Source organism: Lynx canadensis, chromosome A1, assembly GCF_007474595.2.
Source record: "Lynx canadensis isolate LIC74 chromosome A1, mLynCan4.pri.v2, whole genome shotgun sequence".
In the NCBI taxonomy this organism is placed as follows: Eukaryota; Metazoa; Chordata; class Mammalia; order Carnivora; family Felidae; genus Lynx; species Lynx canadensis.
In genome coordinates, this window is record NC_044303.2 from 53,292,369 (window position 1) to 53,311,780 (window position 19,412).

The window sequence follows — 19,412 nt, forward strand, 5'->3', positions numbered from 1 at the left end:
ACATTTGACACTTTTATCACTCCCTCCTCCCTAAAACAAATTTTTGTTGTTGTTTTGTCCCCTATTTGTAATTACCATCCTGGTTTTCTTCCCACCTCTTTGGCTGTCCTAATTCTTTGCAGAATCTGCCTATATCACAGAAGTTCTTCATTCTGTATGTGATCTCTAGGAATCTCAATCTTATAGATTAAGATTTCTATGCTAAATAATTCTCAAATTGTGTATCTCTGCATTGCAGTCACACTGGGCTTCTTTCTGTTCTTCAAATATACCATACTTGGTCCCTGTATAGTATTTTTGTACAAAATTGTTCATTCTTCAAGAATATGCTCCCCCTCTATTAAGCTCCTACTCAGCTTTCAGATCTCAACTAAAAGATCACTTTTTGTGGGAAGACTTTCCTGACATCAAAGGTCAGGTTCATTCACTTTATACTCCATAAAACTCTGCTTCTTTCCTTCAGAGAATTTAATTTATAACTTTGCTTTTGTTCTATGTTTCTTTTCTCTTTTGAATGATTTCAACGTGCTCCCTGCCCCCCCCCCACACACACAACCCCTGAATTATGGTAAAGGGCAGGAAAAGCAAGGTAAGTATCAGTTGTTTTCATCTTCACCCACCTTTGCATAGGCGAGCTCTGCCCTTCCTCAGTATGAAGTCTCTTTTAGGCAGCAGTGCTGACTGGAAGAATAAAAGGTCAACATGTATGTAGAACTACTTCATTTACTGGCACTGGTTGTAGTGTAACCAGTGGGAGAAGTAAATCTGCAGTACTTCCAGAAATTCTCAAGCATGCAAACTCAATTGACTCTTCTTACAAATATACCTCAAATACTTGCTCTCCGGACCTTATTCTTTATGAGGAACACACATCTTTCCAAGACATTTCCCCAGATTGTGCCCTAAAATGGAAGTAGATGTTACTCTGCCTTTATGTTTTTCTCAAATTAAGCTTTTTGAGATAATTTAAATCCACATGCAGTTGCAAGAAATAAAGATCTCATGTATCCTTTACCAAATTTCCTCTCATGGTAATATCTTGCAAAACTATAGTATAAGATCACAACCAGCTTACTGACATTGGTAGTCAAGAGACAGAACATTTCCATTACCTTAAGGATCCCTCAGGTTGTCACACCCACCACCTCCATAATCCCCTGGCAACTACTATGTTCCCATCTTTATAATTATGTCATTTCAAGAATGTTATATAAATGGAACCACACACTATGTAACCTTTGGGGATTGGCTTCTTTTCATTCAGCATAGTCTTTGGAAATTCATCCAGGTGTGGCATGTATTAATATTTCTTTTTTTGCTGAGTAGTACTTCATGGAATGAATGTATCAGATTAATCACTCACTCATTGGAAGTCATATGGGTTGTTTCCTGGTTTTTATTACGAACAGTTATGTACAGGTATTTGTGTGAAAAAGAAAGTTAAATGCCCAGGCGTACAATTATTGGTGGATATGATAGCTGCAGTGTTTAGCTATTTAAGAAAACACTGTTTTCCAGACTGGCTATACAATGTAACGTTCCCACAAGCAATCTATGAGTGATCCAGTTTCTCTGCATCCTTGCCAGCATTTGGTTTTGTCACTATTTTTTCTTTGGCCATTCTGATAATATGTAAGGATATCTCATTGTGGTTTTAATTTCCACTTCCCTAATGGCAGATGTCGAATATCTTTTCAGTGCTTGTCACCTGAACATTACCTTCAGTAAAATGTTTGTCTTTTGCCCATGTTCTAGTTGGATTGTTTGCTATTTATTGTTGAACTTTAAGAATTATATATTCTGGGGCACCTGTGTGGTGCAGTCGGTTGAGCATCTGACTCTTGGTTTCAGCTCAGGCCATGATCGTGAGTTCGAGCCCTGCATCAGGCTATGTGCTGACAATGTGGAGCATGCTTGGGATTCTCTCTCCCTCTCTTTGCTCCTCCCTTGCTCGCTGTCTCAAAGTAAACATGTATTAAAAAATAATTATATATTCTGTATCCAGTGCTGACACATACTAGATGTGGATTGTAAATAATTTCTCCCACTTTTGTAGCCTATGTTACTATCTATCCTCTTAACAGATTCTTTCACAGAGCAAGTTTTTAAATTTTGATTAAGTCCAGGGGCGCCTGGGTGGCGCAGTCGGTTAAGCCTCCGACTTCAGCCAGGTCACGATCTCGCGGTCCGTGAGTTCGAGCCCCGCGTCAGGCTCTGGGCTGATGGCTCGGAGCCTGGAGCCTGTTTCCGATTCTGTGTCTCCCTCTCTCTCTGCCCCTCGCCCATTCATGCTCTGTCTCTCTCTGTCCCAAAAATAAATAAACGTTGAAAAAAAAATTTAAAAAAAAAATAAATTTTGATTAAGTCCAATTTATCATGCTGTTATGGATCATACTTTTGGTATCAAGTCTAAACTTTTGCCTAGTCCTAGATCCCAAAGAATTTCTCCTTTGTCCTATTTCCTTCAAGTTCTGTAGTTTTACATTTAAGTCATTGATCCATTTAGAGTTAATTGTTGAATCCATTGAGTCTTAGGTCTGGAAACAGGGCATTTTGTTTTTTGCCAATGGTGATTGATCCAGGATCACTTGAAAAGGTTTATTTTCTCCAATTGTTTTTACCTTGCCAAAAATCAGTTGGGCATATTTGCGTGCATCTTTATGAGATCTGTGTTCTGTCTCCTTGATCCATGTGTTTATCCTTCCCATCAAGATCCATCCATCATAAACAGTCTCAATTACTGTAGCTGTAAGTCTTGGAATTGGACTCCTTCCACATTGTCTTTTTCAAAATTATTGTATTCTAGTGCTTTTCCAAATAAATTTTAGGAGAATCTTGTTACACACACACACACACACACACACACACACACACACACACACACACTTCTTGGGATTTTGATAAGCATTAAACCTGCATATGAATTTGGAGAATTGACACTTATTATGTTGGATTTTCCAATCCATGAAGCATCTCTCCGTTTACTGAGGTCTTCTTTATGGACATTGTGTAGTTTTCAGCACACAAGCCCTGTCCACGGTTTGTTAGATTTACATTTAGGTAGATCTTTTTTTTTCCATGTATGGGTGTACCTACCATTGTGTATCTAATTTCACTCTCCCAAGTGCTCAATGTTAGTATATAAAAATACAATTTTTATGTTTATTTGTAGTAAGCCATAGCTAGAACTGCACATAGGAAGGCCTGAAGTGTTCACATTTTGGAAAATTCCCAGGCAAGAGCGGTCACAGGTAGGGCACAGAATATAGCCGTGGAAATCTTAGGAAATTGAAGTTGGTTGGACATTATATCTGAATGGTTTGGCCTATGACTTCATGTGGGAATATAAATTGTGCTGAGATGCTCTTGTGGCAGATTAAAAGGGTGTCTTTTTTGGTGGTGGTGGTGGTGGTATAACTTGGAACTCACTCAGGTTGCTATCATCACACCTATATTGAGTGCTTCCCATAAGGAACGGAAGAGGAACACTGAATTAATGTATTCTTGGATGCGTGTTAATGTAATTTTTATACATTTGATACTCAATAAAGTTTATCAGTTGTGGGGGGACAAAAATAAAAATGTATTACTTGCTTATAGGATGCTTTCCTTCCATTAGAACTTTAGCAAATTCAAGATTAAATCTGGTCTTCCCATCTTCAGCACCTTAGAAGGCTCTGTTCTTTTGTGAGTACCGCCAATTTGAGGAGTCTCTCCTATTTTTCAATGGAAATCTTGATAAAACAAAATTTAAAAACCCACTCTAGGTTAATCAAAGAACGGTTGGTTATGATTCTACTTCATTTTTAATATATGTAGTTTTCATCCATTTAGTATTTACAAATATGACATATGTGAGGGCTGTCATGGCTAACAATCAGATCAGTACTCAAAGAATATTTTTGTTAAAAGTTACCTGTTTGGGTGCTTAAATTCTTACCTCATTCAGACATGACAATTGCTAAGTGCCAGAGATCTTCTTTTCTATCATTTCTTTAATTTGTTAACTCTGAATATTAACGTGATAAAAAAAAATGTGAAATATCACCTACTAGACTTATAACACAAAAATACTACTACATTAAACTTAGTACCAATATGACTGCTAACCATTTCTACTCCAAAATCTCAGACCTCTACAATTTCTATTTCTTCCTAACACCAATTTCTAAAAAAAAAAAAAGGGGGGGCGGGGGATGGTCATGTCCCTAAAATATTTTATTTAAATAAGACCTTTGGAATAAGTAACATTTCAACATTAAAAATGTTCCAAAATGTGGAAGACTTTAAAGGCTTACTTTGCAATTTGCACTCTATCCTCCTTGAAGTCAGAAGTCTTTTCATTAATTCCACATCCTAAATTCAAAATCTTCAAAATACATTGCATACTGTATTTTAAATAATCAGAATCATGATTCTCTTTAGCACTGAACACAAAGTGCATTCTTGTACACTTCATAACACATTTTAGGTTTTAAAAAAAAGTGTATCAAATACTGGCGAGAGAACTCTGCCACATTCCAAACCCTCAAATACTAGAATTTAATGTCATATGATACAGCATATTAAATATTAGATAAAACATCATTACATAAATAGCTCAGGAAAATGTTCATGGTTTGCAAGGACTTTTATTTTTCTCAAGAATCTGGATTATCTTTTCAAAAAGGTTTTTTGTTGTTTTTTTTTTTTTTTTTTTTGGCTTAGGACATAGAAATAAAATACATATGGAACCCATCCTCCCACTTCTTTATAATTTTCTTTCAGCCTATTTCATGTTTATGTTTCAGAAACAAATGTTCATGAATTTCATGGGGAAAATTGTTTTTTCTGGAGAAAAGGAATTTAGAGAGATAAAAAATATGGGGAGTTTATTGTTGCTATAAATTACATGGTCTTCGTGTATTCGAGTGGATGTGGTATTGAGAAATGGAAATTCCAGTCCTGATTCTGCCATTCTTAAAATCTTATGTAGTAAAGATTATCATTCTACCTTTCAAAAGACTAGTTACAAGACTGCAAAAGTTCTTAAAAATTTATAAAATGCCATAACAAAATTATAAAAATCTGTATTTCCAAGGAAAAAAAATTTCCTATGGTATACAAAATCTTGGCAATGACATATTGTAGAAAATACTAATAATAGTGTCAACTAATGCATCCGAGCTGAACTACTGTATCAGGCATAATTTGGTTCCTGCTAAAACATGAATATAAATTCAACAAATTTTAACACGTGCAAAGAACTGAATTTACAGAGTTCTCCAAAGCTAGAATACTAAAGTATCTAGGCGTTTACACATTATGTCCTTTGTAAAAGATCAACTGACAAAGTCTCACGAGTTTTAAAAACAAGTATACTTTGGCCCAAAAGTTTTGAGAATCATCTTGAAGGAATAATCAAAGATGTTCAAGGATACAGTATCATTTATGTTAAAATAAAAAATGAAAAGGCCTTACATGCCTAAAATGAGGATTGACTCAATACATTAGGCTTTATCTACAAACTGGAAGGGCTTTAAAAATGGTATAAACCTAGTATCATAAATGAAAAAAGACTACAAAACAGTATACATTATATAACCCCATTTTTAAATGCTCTGTGATCACTTATAAATAACAGGCTTTCAATCATCCTTTTTAATTTCTAGCTTTTCTACATAACAGGTATGACATGTGATTTAAAAAAAATTTTAAAGACCAAATTCATATTTCATGCAGAAATATTTTTTCAGGTTAAGTGAAGGCTGACAACACACTCAATCTGCAAATATTCCACAGGGGCTGTATATGTAAAGTATATATTACATAAAGTATGTTTTAAGAACAATTTTACTAAGTACATCATTATTTATTAACCAAAGTCCTCTACTATTTCAAGCCAGAGTCCTCTACTATTGCATAACCAGATTTCTTTAACTAGATTTTTATCGAGACTTATGCACTTTGAGATTGATAATGTATTTTCTTGTAGAAGCAGTGTCACAAGTGGAAGACAGATGATTACCAAGCTTATTTAACCCACGTTATAGGTGATAGAAGGTATTATCTGCAATGAACACAAAAGAATATGGCAATATTTATCACTCAATGCAATTAAATATGAAATGAACATGCTGAATGCTGGAAAAGCAGGTCAAATCAGACCAGGAGAATAAATGTTGAGATGAAAACGGAACACTATGGAGGGATGTTCCAAAAAGTTTCAAAGGCTTTAGAGGCTGACAGTATAAGCACTTTACATCGTTTCACTTCAGAATATATGGCAGTCTTTCTTTGACATCACAATAGTACTCTACCGTTATTACTCATGATAATGATAAGGAGAAGCACTGTGGCCTTCAAACAGAATAGAGATCAATTCTAGCAAAAAAGAGGCAGGAATTGGAAGAAGAGTATGGAGGATTTGTAGATGTGTGAGAAAAGGAGTCATCAGGCCAACAACACACAGGTACCAAAGGTGACTCAGAACAATTTAAAGTGGGAATGGAGGGTAGAGAGGGGAAGAGGCAACCTGGAGCCATTTGTATAGATACATAAACATTTTCAGAATTCTCAATTGTACAATGCCTGAGGGCTGCAAATTTTTCTTTCTACTAGGTCATATAACTGATGCAAGATGCAGGACAATTTTAAAAAGTTAACAACTGTTTTTAGTAAGACTATTTTATTTAAAAATTTTCAAAATATAAAAATAATAAACATTATGGATATTTAACAAACAAAACAACATAATTCAACTATAAATAATAAAAATGTTGACAACCCCACATAAACATGTAACACTATAAACATTCTAAGCATACAAGAGTAGTTTTCTAGTTCAAGTTTTACCTTTTTCAGTTCAAGTTTTATTATCATTTTGAAAAATAAACAAAAAAAAGCTGCTACAGCTTAACCAATTACTTTCGCTCCACTCAAAGAGCAGGGAATTTTTTCCCCATGCCAACACACATTCGTGAAATGGGATACTTATGGGCACAGGTATTAAAAACTGGAACAACCCAGTCTCCAGACAAGAAAAGACTCCTTTGGTGTTTTTAGGTTCAACAATCCACAGAACTTGAGTACAACTAAACCACTTATTAAAGGAAATCTTGTGCCAGGTAACATGTTCTGAAGTAATAACACACCCAAAACAGGTTCAGGATTCTGAGAATCAAAAGTAAGTATCTATGAATGCTTTGCTGATACTTAAAAATTGTATCTTTAGAACATTCACTAAGGTGCTGGAATGAGTCTTATAGATGTAGAAAACAATCTACACAACCAACGCAAAACTTGTACAATGTAAATAATACATCTCTTTTCAACTCATCAAATGTTCTATAAATATTTAAGAATTACCCTGCCTCCTGTTCAGCAAAGATAGATGGGAATTTGAAGCAGAGCAGGATTACACAGTATTTAGGATCAGAAAAATTTTCCATGTGAAATATGGGAAAACTGAGCCATGCTGAATGTATTGTTGTTTTTATTCTAGCCAGATTAAATTCCTCTTATCAAAAGAGCTAATGACAAACTGAAGAGACTATTTTCTTTTTTGGAAGCTGGGCACAAATAAGCATACTGTCATTCTGTATCGTATCTTTAAATTATGGGGTGTTTCTAATGGACTGGGCTCTTTTCCTGACTCACCACAGACCACTTTTATAATTATGCTGCTAGATTAGAGTAAGTCACAAGTGATCATACATTAAAGCCTAGCGAAGTCTAGATAACAGGTTCAAAAATGATATTGAAAGGTTTTGTAGCACCAATAACTTTTTCCTAAGACACTTGAGGGGCTGCATCACTTTAAAGTATTATTTATCTTGTAAACAAGATCAAAAAATATTCAGTTGATCTGTATTTTGAGCATAAATATTTATAAACTCTATTTAAAAAAAACAAATATAGCATGACTAGAGCCGCTAATAGTGTAAAATCTAAGAATATTGAAAAATATAAAGATATATAAAAGGCTTCCATAATGCAATCATGCAGAGGTAAACTGCTTCAATCAATTACACAAAAGTGATTCTGTACAGTTATCTACACATAGCTCCATGAGAATCCTATTTAGGAAAATGAAATAATGAAAATCCTCATCTTTAATCAATCAACATATAAGAATTTAAATATATAATGACCTATTGGCTCTCACAGAAATTTTCAAAAAGCACAATGATCTTAATGAGAATCAAATCATCTCCATTTCTGATTCCCAATGGCATATTCAATTTTGTTTTGCTTTATTTTGTTTTTAATTTAAAAGCAAGGGAAAGAAAAAAGAAAGATGACAAAGTAAAGTTGAGGGGGCTGGTATGTGGTCCACATCTAAAAACCAATTGAAACTGTTAACAAGTATGGTCTCTTCAGACTATGTTCTTTGGGCTTCTAACCTAGCAAGTAAATCACTATCACAGGGGAAGAGAATTTTCTTTCCTTAAAAAGAAAAATTACTGAACTAATCTGGGAAAATATCTCTGAACTTCTTGTGGCTATATGCTAGTTTGCAAATGTGAACTAAAACAAAAGTCTAATTTTAAAAATGCCCTGCAGGCTACCAAGTCATAATTATATTAGAAGACTTTCTGAAACATGTACTTTTCCCTTAAATCAAGCCTAATATTCAGGAAGCTGTTGTCAACTAATGTGGATCAAAATAGATAATTTACATTATGATTGATGTGTTCATTCTTTTTATTTTTCACGAAGACAAATGCATTGAATACTCAAAAAGAAGTGTTTGCAGAATAGTCAACTTGGCACAAAAAATATGAAAATATGAGCACAGCTGAATGAAACTAAAAAAAAAAAAACCAGGGCAAATAGAATCAAGTGTAATTTCCACTTTTCTAATAAAGAGCTGCTACTAATAACAACTTCCAAACTTCTCAAATGCCTCATGAAAATCTATGAAGAAATACTCAGAAATTAATTTTCTGAAAACTTCTTTATATGGTGCCCATTACAAAAAATGGTATTTTGGGTGAATATTTAGGATAAGATTTAATCATACTCTTTATAAATAATTTTAAGCCACATTGCTTATAAATAAATATGGACATACACCTTTTAAGACAGGAAAACTATAATCTTTAACAATGTAAGACACACAACACAATTTCCCCTTGCTTTTAAGATTGTCTTTGATGTCTTGATTGCAAGTGAGGAAAATATGGACAAACTGTGTAAACCAGACATTTAATAGAAATTTCTCAATATTTATAATCCACAGATCATCCTGTATTACTTGAAAAGAAAGAAAATTATTCTCCTTGTTGGTTTTGAAGAGCTAAGAAATTTTTTAAAAATATTATTTGGGTAAGTGGCCTTGGCAACAACCTCAGTAAGTGTATTTAGAAGAAATAGGCAAGTTATTATAGTGTATAAAAAAGTATTTTAGCATCTGTTCAAAATCATTTAAGTGACTACCTTAACCCCAGAAATGTATCCTAAAACCCAGAAAAATTAAAACCAAACCCATGCTTAACTTTTTAATCATTTTCTTCATTCTAAATTGTTCATGCTAATGAACACAATATCATGGCTTTATAGATTTCTTAGACACAATTTTCAACGTGGCTGAGACTGAACTTATATTAGGAAACCAAAAGGTCTTTTTCCTTCTTAGTGTTTAAAAAATAAATGGATATAAAGTAAGGGGAGAAGACGTTTAAGAATAAGGTCAGACAAAGCACACACTCAGACATACTTCTGGACTCGGATGTACCAATTAGAGAACTGTGAAGAGACAAAATGCCAATTATAGTACATGTAAACATCTATTCAAATTGATAAAGAGCAAACATAAAATGATAGGATGATATTTTAACAGTCGTCTCCAGACAGGAACAGGTCTTGCTGTTGTAGTCACAAAGCTAAATTCAGGCAATGATGATCTCTCTCTGCTGGAAAAAGAGAAGACTATTAAAAAAACTTTGAAAATAGTAAGTAAATCTAAAAACTGAATCACACCATAAATTGATCGCCAACTTTTCTAAACATTAAAAAAAAAATCTATTTCAGAAAGGAATCAAAATCAAAGTTGAAACAAATTCCACAAAGAATCAGCTTTGGGTTAATGATTTTAACAAAACCTCTCTGCATCATGCTTCCTTAAAACATTAAGCCACAAAGATCTCAGCACTACAGCATGGCTGTGGTCTACAATTTCTGCTTAGGAAATGCAGTGACTGACAAAATAGTAAACTGTTATAGAAGTATGGGTAGGCAAAGTAGTTTGAAGAAATTATGAACAAATTCCAAGACACTGTATATAAAAATTAAAGCAAGAACAATCTTCTTAAATTTCCCAAAGATTTCAAAGTAATTGTGAGTTGGATCTACTTTCCTTAAGCTCCATATGATAATGACTTCATTCTTTAATTAATATAGGACATAAAATTCTATACTAAACACAATGATTAACAACCAAAATTAAAAAGAACACATCAGAATGAGACAGTGCTTGGTATACAAAAGAAGACTAACTTTGGATGATGGGAAGATAAGTGGATGGATGAAATAAAGTTAATAGGGAGGAGTAATTAGAAAGAAACAAGTAATCTTAAATTGATACAAAAAAACGCAAAAAAATGCTTTCAGTTACACTAAGTAATGAGTACATATTACTGATAAACTGCAAGAAAGTTATTTACCAAATTAAGAATTTTTCTACTAACCAAGTATGACGTTTTCAATTAGAAATTACTGAGAATGGCAGTCATTTCACCAAGATTTATTTCTTTCTTAGAACTTTTAGGTAGCTAATCTGGAAGATAATCTGTCATCTGATAGGTATATAATGATCAGAGAGAGAGAAAAAAAAAAAAAACTACTCTTCTCTAAAAGCCTGTATACATACCTTAGAATAACTAGCCAGTTCAGGAAGTTAACAAGAACAAGGTAGTTCCTGAGATCTGGGAAAAGGAAATATTCCTCTCTGCCTTACACACATCATTCCCTGATGGTTTAATCCTAGATTGAATTTTCATTTTTATTTATAGGGCTTTAGAAGAGTAAGTGAAGCCCTGAGAGAAAAGACCAAAAAGTGAACTAATTTAATTAGCCAGAATTTCATGCAGAATTTCATGCAGCCTTTGTTTTAAAAGGCTAAAAGGTTAGGGAAGGGAAGGAAAAAAGCTTACAAATATTTATACAAATTCTAGAAGGACTAAAACTAATTTTCTACAACTGCTTCACATCATGTGTAAGGGGAAGGAAAAAAAAATAATATATAGATTGATAAAGTTTGTATAACACTCTAAAATAACCATTCATATTTCCACATATCAAACAAGCAACTGTTTTTGCTTTCTTAAGTAACCCTTAGAGTCAATGATTAGTGTTCCAAGTAAGATTGGAAATACAGTTCCCATAAACAGTTCTAGTCACAGGAAATTTCCTACATTTAAGCTCAGCCATACTTTCTACAGGTCATCAGCTAAAACACTAAAGTCTCATCTTTATAGTAAACTACTGGTTGATACACTTGATCATATCACAGTAAAACAAGAGCTATGGAATACTCTCCCATTCCTGCAACATGATTTCATTAAATGGTTGGGCATCAGTTAAATACTAAAATTAATTTTTTAAATCTTACAATTATCCAGTAACATTTAAACAACACTGCTTAAGTAGACATAAAATATTGAGTGAAATATGTAAAATGACAACTCAACCATCCCTTGAAGTAATCCTAATCAATCTTTTAACCAATAATATATAATTTCTCTCAATTTTTTCCTGTAAGCAGTGACTACTACATTGTTCTCAATCCTTTTTGACTTCAAATTCAGCCCAGATCTATACTAAAACAAAGAACTTGTTGGGAGAACTGTAGAATTTAAAATGTGTTTCAAGTTTTAGGTAGCATATTGTAATAGCAAAAGTGTTTTAGCCTTTGAGTTTAGAAGCAAAAGGAAAAGTTATAGGTAGGAAAAGTCTAGTGAATTTGGAAGTTTATCTATAAAGGTTAAATGAATTTTGCACCAACCAACGGTGAGCATTTGGGAAGACTTATATGTAAAACTGTACCAAGACATGTTATACAGATTATCATAACCAAATCTAAGTTGCTTCCATTGATGACAGAAATAATGGCAACAGATAGGGAGAACTGGTACAGATATATTAAATTGTTTTAGATCAAATACTAATATACCACCAAGGAAACTGTAGATGTGCAAGGGACCTTACAGATCATCTAGTCCAAGCCTTTTCATTTTACAGACAAGGAAACACTCCTGGTTGACACTTGCTTAAGGCCAGAGAGTTAGTTGCAGAGCTGGGACCATAAGCTAAATCTCTTATCTGGTACTCTATGCGAGGTCATCTTTGGATATAAAGAAAATTAGTGGGATGGACTAGATTGGTGGCTCTTGGTATTTCTATTCTTATACACTGACAGAAACCAAAAGCTGTTTTACTCCTGAAACTGACAACATTTAATACTCCAAATTATTAATGTGTTACTTAATTGCTGTGGAAATTCCACTAGGACTACATGTACATTCCTCCAACAGTATTTGTAACCCCACTGTTGCAATACTTAACTGTATCACTTGTTTAGCAAAATAGTCTCAATAACGGAGAAGACCTTCAGGAGAGACTTTTGAAAAATTGATAAGAATTAACAAGGGTGGTAATTGTCACTCCATTATTGGAGATTTAAATATGCATTCATTCGTTAATTCATCCAACAAACATCTGAGTGCCCACTATGAGCCAGGCTTTGTGATAATCACTAGAGATAAAAAGATGAATAAGACATGGTCCCCTTCCTAGAGGAGCTTGTAATTTAGTGGGGAAGACAGACATATAAACCAGATAAATTATATTACAACATAAGTACTGTAACAGAGATATGAACAAAGTGCTGTATTAGAAGGGAGTGTAAAGGTATGAACTAACTAATGACCAGGAAGTCTACTAATTTTGTGCAAGAACTACCACATTTACTGCAAACACAATCTCATGCTCAATCAATAATTAGGAAGGAGTAACAATGTAGAAGTAAAAAAAAAAAAAAAAAAAAAAAATTGGCACTGAAATCAGAATGCTGGCATTTAAATCTAGTCCTTTTACTTACTAGCTGTGACTTTGGGCAAGTCACTCCAACTCTATTAGCCTAAGTTTCCTTATCTGTAAAATGGGAATCAGCAACTACTTCAAAGGGATATCTTAAGTTTTAAATCAGAAACATGATAGTACATACAGAGTACTAGTATTTATAAACATTAATTTTAAAAATCCAATCATTAAATACTAAGTAATATTTATAGCTAAGATCTTATTAATGAGAATAATTGTGACCCTAATGAATGTGTGTAATGTTTAATCCCCATACTTTGGGACCAAACTGAAACGCTTGTTTTCTGATTCATTCAAAGCAATATGGCTTAAGAAAACATTTTAATTTTGGGTTACTAGAGAATTTAAGACTAGGGAAACTGATAAGCTATTTATGGATTTAAATAAGTAGGAAGTAATTATTCTACAATAATTTTTAAAATATCAGGCTAAAATGTATTAATCAAATTATAAAGCCAAAAATCAGCATGGAGATTTAACTGGCCTTTGAAAGATTTTCTTTCTTTATAATACCTGTTTGGTGTAAAGAGAAGAAACGTGAGCCTCTGCCAATTTGGCACCTTTCACGACTACTAAAAAGAAAAGAAAACAAACTTACCTAATGAATCAGAATAGCACATAGTCAACATACAAGAGACTACATAAAAATATATCACAGATCTAAGTAAAGAAGTTTTTGAGTCAAGTCACTATTTTGACAAAAGAAATTGATTTTGAAATTTTAAATATTAACACGTGTACCAACTGCAAGCCCAAACATTCCTATGAAATAGCATTATCATCAGGAACATATATACAACTTTAACCCTAAGTGTGGGAGGAAAAAAAAAAAAAAAAAGAGGAAAAGCATCCATTATTTACCCCACTGACAGAAGATTATGGTGTTTGGAATTACAGTTGTGACTGTGAGGATCCCAGTATGGGAAGAAAGTGATTTTTTTTTTAATGTGACATTTAATATAATCACTATAATCTCAGGAGGGGCAGGAACACTTGCAACTGAAATGATGAATTTTAAAAGATAAATAGGTAATCTCCCACCCCCTCAATCTACAAAGAATGCATTTATTTCCTGAAACTGCTGTTTTATCAACTTTCAATGATCACGTTCATTTGCCAGAGAAATCCACTTAAAAATCACAATATTGTGTCAAATGTCAAAGATTTTTATACAAAGTATAGGAAATGCACACTTAAAATATCAGACTGGAACACTTACCAAACAGTGTTTTCCTAAAGTAGTATCTATAGTACATTTCTTTATTCATACATCTTCAAATGGTCAAGTTTTCTTTCATACATCCAAAATGTAATGTGATGTTTTCTTATTCACCAAATGTTAGCTCTACTTGAAGTCTGGTTCCAAACTAATCAGCCTGCTTTTAAATTTTAAGACAGCTGTTGAAAATTTATAGGATCAAACCAAACTGAAGTGGTATAAATTTTTAACATTGGATTGTACATTATTTGTAAAGGTACCAGTAATCATTATTAATAAGTTAGTGATTATAGCTCCTTTTGTGATAATTGGGGGGAAGGGTAGATCACCATCTGGAATGGTCTATTTATTTTAATTTTTTTTTTTTTTTTTTTTTTTTTTTTTTTTTTTTTTTTCTTTTTTAAAATCAAGGAACATTGTCTTGGTCTTTGTGGGGTTTTTTTTTTTTTTGTCATTTTCTTTTCTTCTCTTTTCTGTTCTTTTCAAGAGACCATTCCGCTTTATTTTTAACATCTGAATGTATAAGGACTCATATGCAAAGCAGTCATACACCGTTATCATTAAAACCCATATGGTAAAATACATACACAAGTCCAACAAAAGGCTAATACATAGTAAAGCCTAAGCATACTACTATGTAATATTATGAATACATAACTTGGAGACTTTAGTTAGAGTACTATGTTATCTATTCATTTTTGAAAACATTCATTAAGATTTTAAATGCAAATTCATTCCTTATTTGGAGTAAAACAAAATCCTCTAAGTTATAACAAGTATTGGTCATAAGTTTTTAGACCTATTCATTAAATTACAAAGAACCCAAAGAATTCTGTAATGTTCAGTAGAAGTATGTAATAAAAACATTGCATATGTTTCTAGTGTGATGTCTTTAGCAATTGTTTACTGAAATAAAATGCAAACATCAATCTTTCAAAATACAGGATCAGAAGGTAGTTTTCTTCTCTTTTGTCTATTTGTGAAATCCATCTTCATCACATTTTACCAAAAAATTGTTTTTACAAATATGTAAAAGTACATTAGATAATACTAATGAAACACAGGTAGAGTTCTAGCATATGCAGATCAATGATCAGTCAAATCATCTTCTCCAAGAACGAGATTCATTGTCCTCTTCTTCTTCATCATCATCTTGAAGTAATGAGTCATCCACCAAAGACTCTTCCTGAAACTTTAGGTTAAAATGCATTTAGGAATTTACCCAAAAAAAAAAAAGAAAAGAAAAAAGGTGACACTTTTAAATACTGATTTCTCTCAACAGAGTCGAATACAAAAGGTATTTCTATAGCTACAATATTCAAGAAACAAAGAAAAGCAACCTTTATCCACTCAATGGTTTCTCTACAGTATCTATTCTATTGCTTCTATCAAACAGGCACTAAAAAAATATCTAAGTAAGCTTTTTGTACATGCCATTTCTCCTGCCTCACTCAAATTATGCCATCTTCTACACCTACAAAACATTGCTCAATACCTTTTGTTGGAAAAAAAAAAAAAAAGAAAAAAGAAAAAAAAAAGAAAGAAAGAAAACATCAATAAATCTTCTCTGACTTACCCTAACCCTGGACACTAAATCAACCAATTAACTTGTAGAAAAGTCTATCAAGATTTATATTTCTTTTCTGCTATATGTAACAAACATTTCTTTTATAGAATTCCTTGCTTTTCCCCATTCCCTTCATAAAAGCTTCTCAGACTGCTTTTCAAACTTTTCAAAATACCTAATACCAGGAGCTCTCCTGCTTTTCTCCCCATTCAATTCAAACTCATGGAAGGACAAAGGTATAATCTAAAATATAAAATGACAAATCATGTATATGAGTTTCAAAATACACATTTTATTCTTGCATTTGACTACGGATATGTATAACAGCCTCGAATGCTCTTCAAACAAAATGAAGTGCCATTACAAGAATCTAACAAAGGTAAAACATGGAATCAGTTCCCCACCTTACCTTTATTTATTAACTTCCTCAACTTTTTCCTACAGCTTATTTCATGATTAAAATAGAGTTGCTTATTTTTAAGTGTATGGTTTCAAAGTGCTCTCCCATTTCATTGTTCCTTGTGCTTACACCTCTAAGCCACCATACTGATTGCTGTACCCAAGAAAAAGGGACTCTTCCATACCTATTCCTCTTCCACACCTAAAATGCCTCTCTCAACTATATTCCCAGTCCCAGCTCTTGGTTATGGAAAGCTTTCTTATCCTTCAGGGTTCAGCTCCACTGTCACCACCTTCTTCAAGATTCTTCTGGACAGAAATAATCACTCCTTCCCGTGGGTTCCCACAGCGTATTGTTCAAATCTTTATTGAGCATATCACTCTGCCTTTCATTAGAATTAATTTTTTATGTGTCTGTCACCACCCCCCTTTCCAGATTATAAGCTCCTTGAGGATAGGGACCGTGTCTTATTCATTTTTGTGCCTATCACAGTATCTACCATTTAGCAGGCATTCACTCTAATGAACTAAAACAATATGAATTAAAATAAAGGAAACCTGAAATGTTAATAAAGCAAATGAGTAGGATATATACTCTAAACTTAAAATATTACAAGATTTCCTGTGGATAAAAATCTAATGAATAATTATTGTTTTCTAAGAGTAAATGAAAACTGAGTATGTGTGTGTATATGTATATATATATATATATATATATATATATATACACACACACATATATATATATGATTTTCTTTTTCTTTTCTTTTTTTGGATTAGCAATCCACAGTTCTCATTAATCCAGAAAATTTAAAGTTGTCTGCATTTATCTGACATCCCCTGCCTGGAATATGGCTCAGGAATAAAAGTTTTATGTTAAAATCACAGCCATAAAATCACATTTCATAAAAAATGTGAACATTTGAGGGCAAAGACAAATTAAAAAAAAAAACATACTTCCTCTTCATCAGGTTCAACTTCTTCTGTTTCAACAGCTGAAATATTAGTTATTGGTTTATTCCATGCCAGTTTTAGATCCTGCCCTTTGAAACGAGCTCCATGAACTGCAGCCTAAAACAATTAAGAACATTAGAATGTAGAACATTAATAATTTCTGAAGAAAACAATGAAATGTTACAGTACTTAATATTTAAATCAGTAAAACAAAAGTGAAGACAGCTATCCGTTTACTTTGTGGTTATTTCTCCATTCACTATTTATTATTATATTTATAATTTACTTTTTATGGTTATTTACTTCTAAAATCAGTCTTGTGATTGGAAATACCTTTAAACAGGAAACAAGAACACTTTCTCATACTTCAACGGAACTACTTTACTACTGGCCGGTATCTGACTAGAGAACTATGTCTACATGTTTATAATACAATGATAACTGCTATTCAAGCAACAATCTCAAACCATTTCAAGATCTTGGCTGTAGGTTCTGAACTGAAGTCTCAATGAGAATACAAGACTAAATGTATCTTAATGCATTTTAATTCTTGTTAATTTACAAATGACATATGTAGTAACTACAAACTGGAAACCTTGAACAAATATAATAATTTTGCATGCGTAAAGTATCATATTATTTTAAAATTACATCAGTAGTTTAAAGTATCACATTATTTTTAAATTTACGATGTATGACATATCACTGTTACAAAACGTAAGTATCTCCATGAGAAAAGAAACCCTGAATGTTTCTATTGAAACTCAAGTACTTCCTACAAAGCTTTCAGAACTGCATAGGATATAAGTTAAACTTAGTATTTGTTACATTAAGTGGCTGGTGAAGAAATCGTCCATTCAAATTAAAGTAACATGAACTAATAATATAAATCAATGTTAGCAACATACTGAAATAACTCATAGTCACAAAAGATTTATAGTACAACCTCAAAGTATAGCATAATGTGAAATCTAGAAACAATTACATGTTCAATGACAACTGATCATAAGTTGTATGACATTAAAGTCTCTAGGTATAAATTTTAAGTCTGCACATAAAAATCTATGATAAATTTAAAAGATTCTGTGCCTATTAAAATGCAGCTCAGGAGGAGTTTTTAGTCCATGGCTTCATCACAGTGTCACGTAACTGAAAGAATTTTTAAGTACTTATGTATGATATTCCACTTAACAACTTGCAAGTTTTTAAACCTGTAACTATTACATAAAAATATACTACAGTAATATATGTATATATATATATACATATATTACCGTAAGGAATTCGAATAGACTCATGCAAAATGTCTACTCAGAAAGTCCATCTTTTCATCTAGTTAAAAAAGGCCAAAAATTTCACTGACATTTTCTATAGGTTCTTGACAAACATTTCTGATGACCTAGTATTATAAATCTCTATATTTAGCACATACATCTTCAAATTTATAAGGTGAGTCTACAACTCCCTAAAGTTTTAATTTTAACATTTTACAGGATGATTTTCAAAGTCAGATGTACTCAACATTTTATCAATGTTCTCCAATAGAAACTTTTGACTATTTGGCTGTATAAATTTTTGAGATAACGGAGTCCTTGCTTTATGAAGAGGCAAATTTATTTTAGATAATCTGCGACATAAAATCTTTAAAGTTAAAAAAAAAAAGTTCTGCAACCCACCCATTTTATTATTTAAAAAACTCAAAAATTTCAGGTCACATAATATAAAAAATTGTAATTCATGATTAATCCTTCCCAAAGAGATAACCACCATTCCATGAAGAATTTGGGAAAAAGCTCTGCAATACACTAAAAAAAGTCCTGTACACATACTAAAAGGGTACATACTTTACATCATATTTAAACTAATTTCTTGAATGGAATTTTGTCATATTTGGCAAAATACTCTTTTCTCAAATGGATCTGGATTTTTGTTTATAATGCATGTTTTTACTGCTGTTGTATTTGTCATAAAGAAGCTTAAATTTTCATGTTCTGTAATTTATCTATGTTGTGCCAGTCCTTTAAAAAGCCTTTTCCACACTAGGATTATTTTCAGAGATCCCCTAGCTTTTTACTAGTCACATGTATTAAAAAAAGAAAAAAAAACTTTTATTCATCTTGATTTTGATACCAAAAATACATAATAATGTACTTTTTTCCTAACAGTCCATTGTCCTAACACTCTTTACAG

At 32.5% G+C, this 19,412-nt stretch overlaps 1 protein-coding gene across 14 annotated transcripts in view; it reads right to left on the reverse strand.

Moving 5' to 3' along the window:
- Positions 1-6,828: 6,828 nt before the first annotated feature.
- Positions 6,829-19,412, reverse strand: part of RBM26 (RNA binding motif protein 26) — an 86,081-nt gene continuing 73,497 nt past the window's right edge. For 13 of the 14 annotated variants that reach the window (XM_030312486.1, XM_030312481.1, XM_030312435.1 and 10 more), the window contains 2 exons: positions 17,226-17,339; positions 14,881-15,494 (listed from right to left, as the gene is read on the reverse strand). In XM_030312486.1, coding sequence (XP_030168346.1) covers positions 15,405-15,494; positions 17,226-17,339 — 204 coding nt within the window. In that variant the 3' untranslated portion in view covers positions 14,881-15,404. Of the gene's footprint in view, positions 9,897-14,880; positions 15,495-17,225; positions 17,340-19,412 lie in introns of those variants that run through there. The other variant, XM_030312445.1, reaches the window with a different exon arrangement.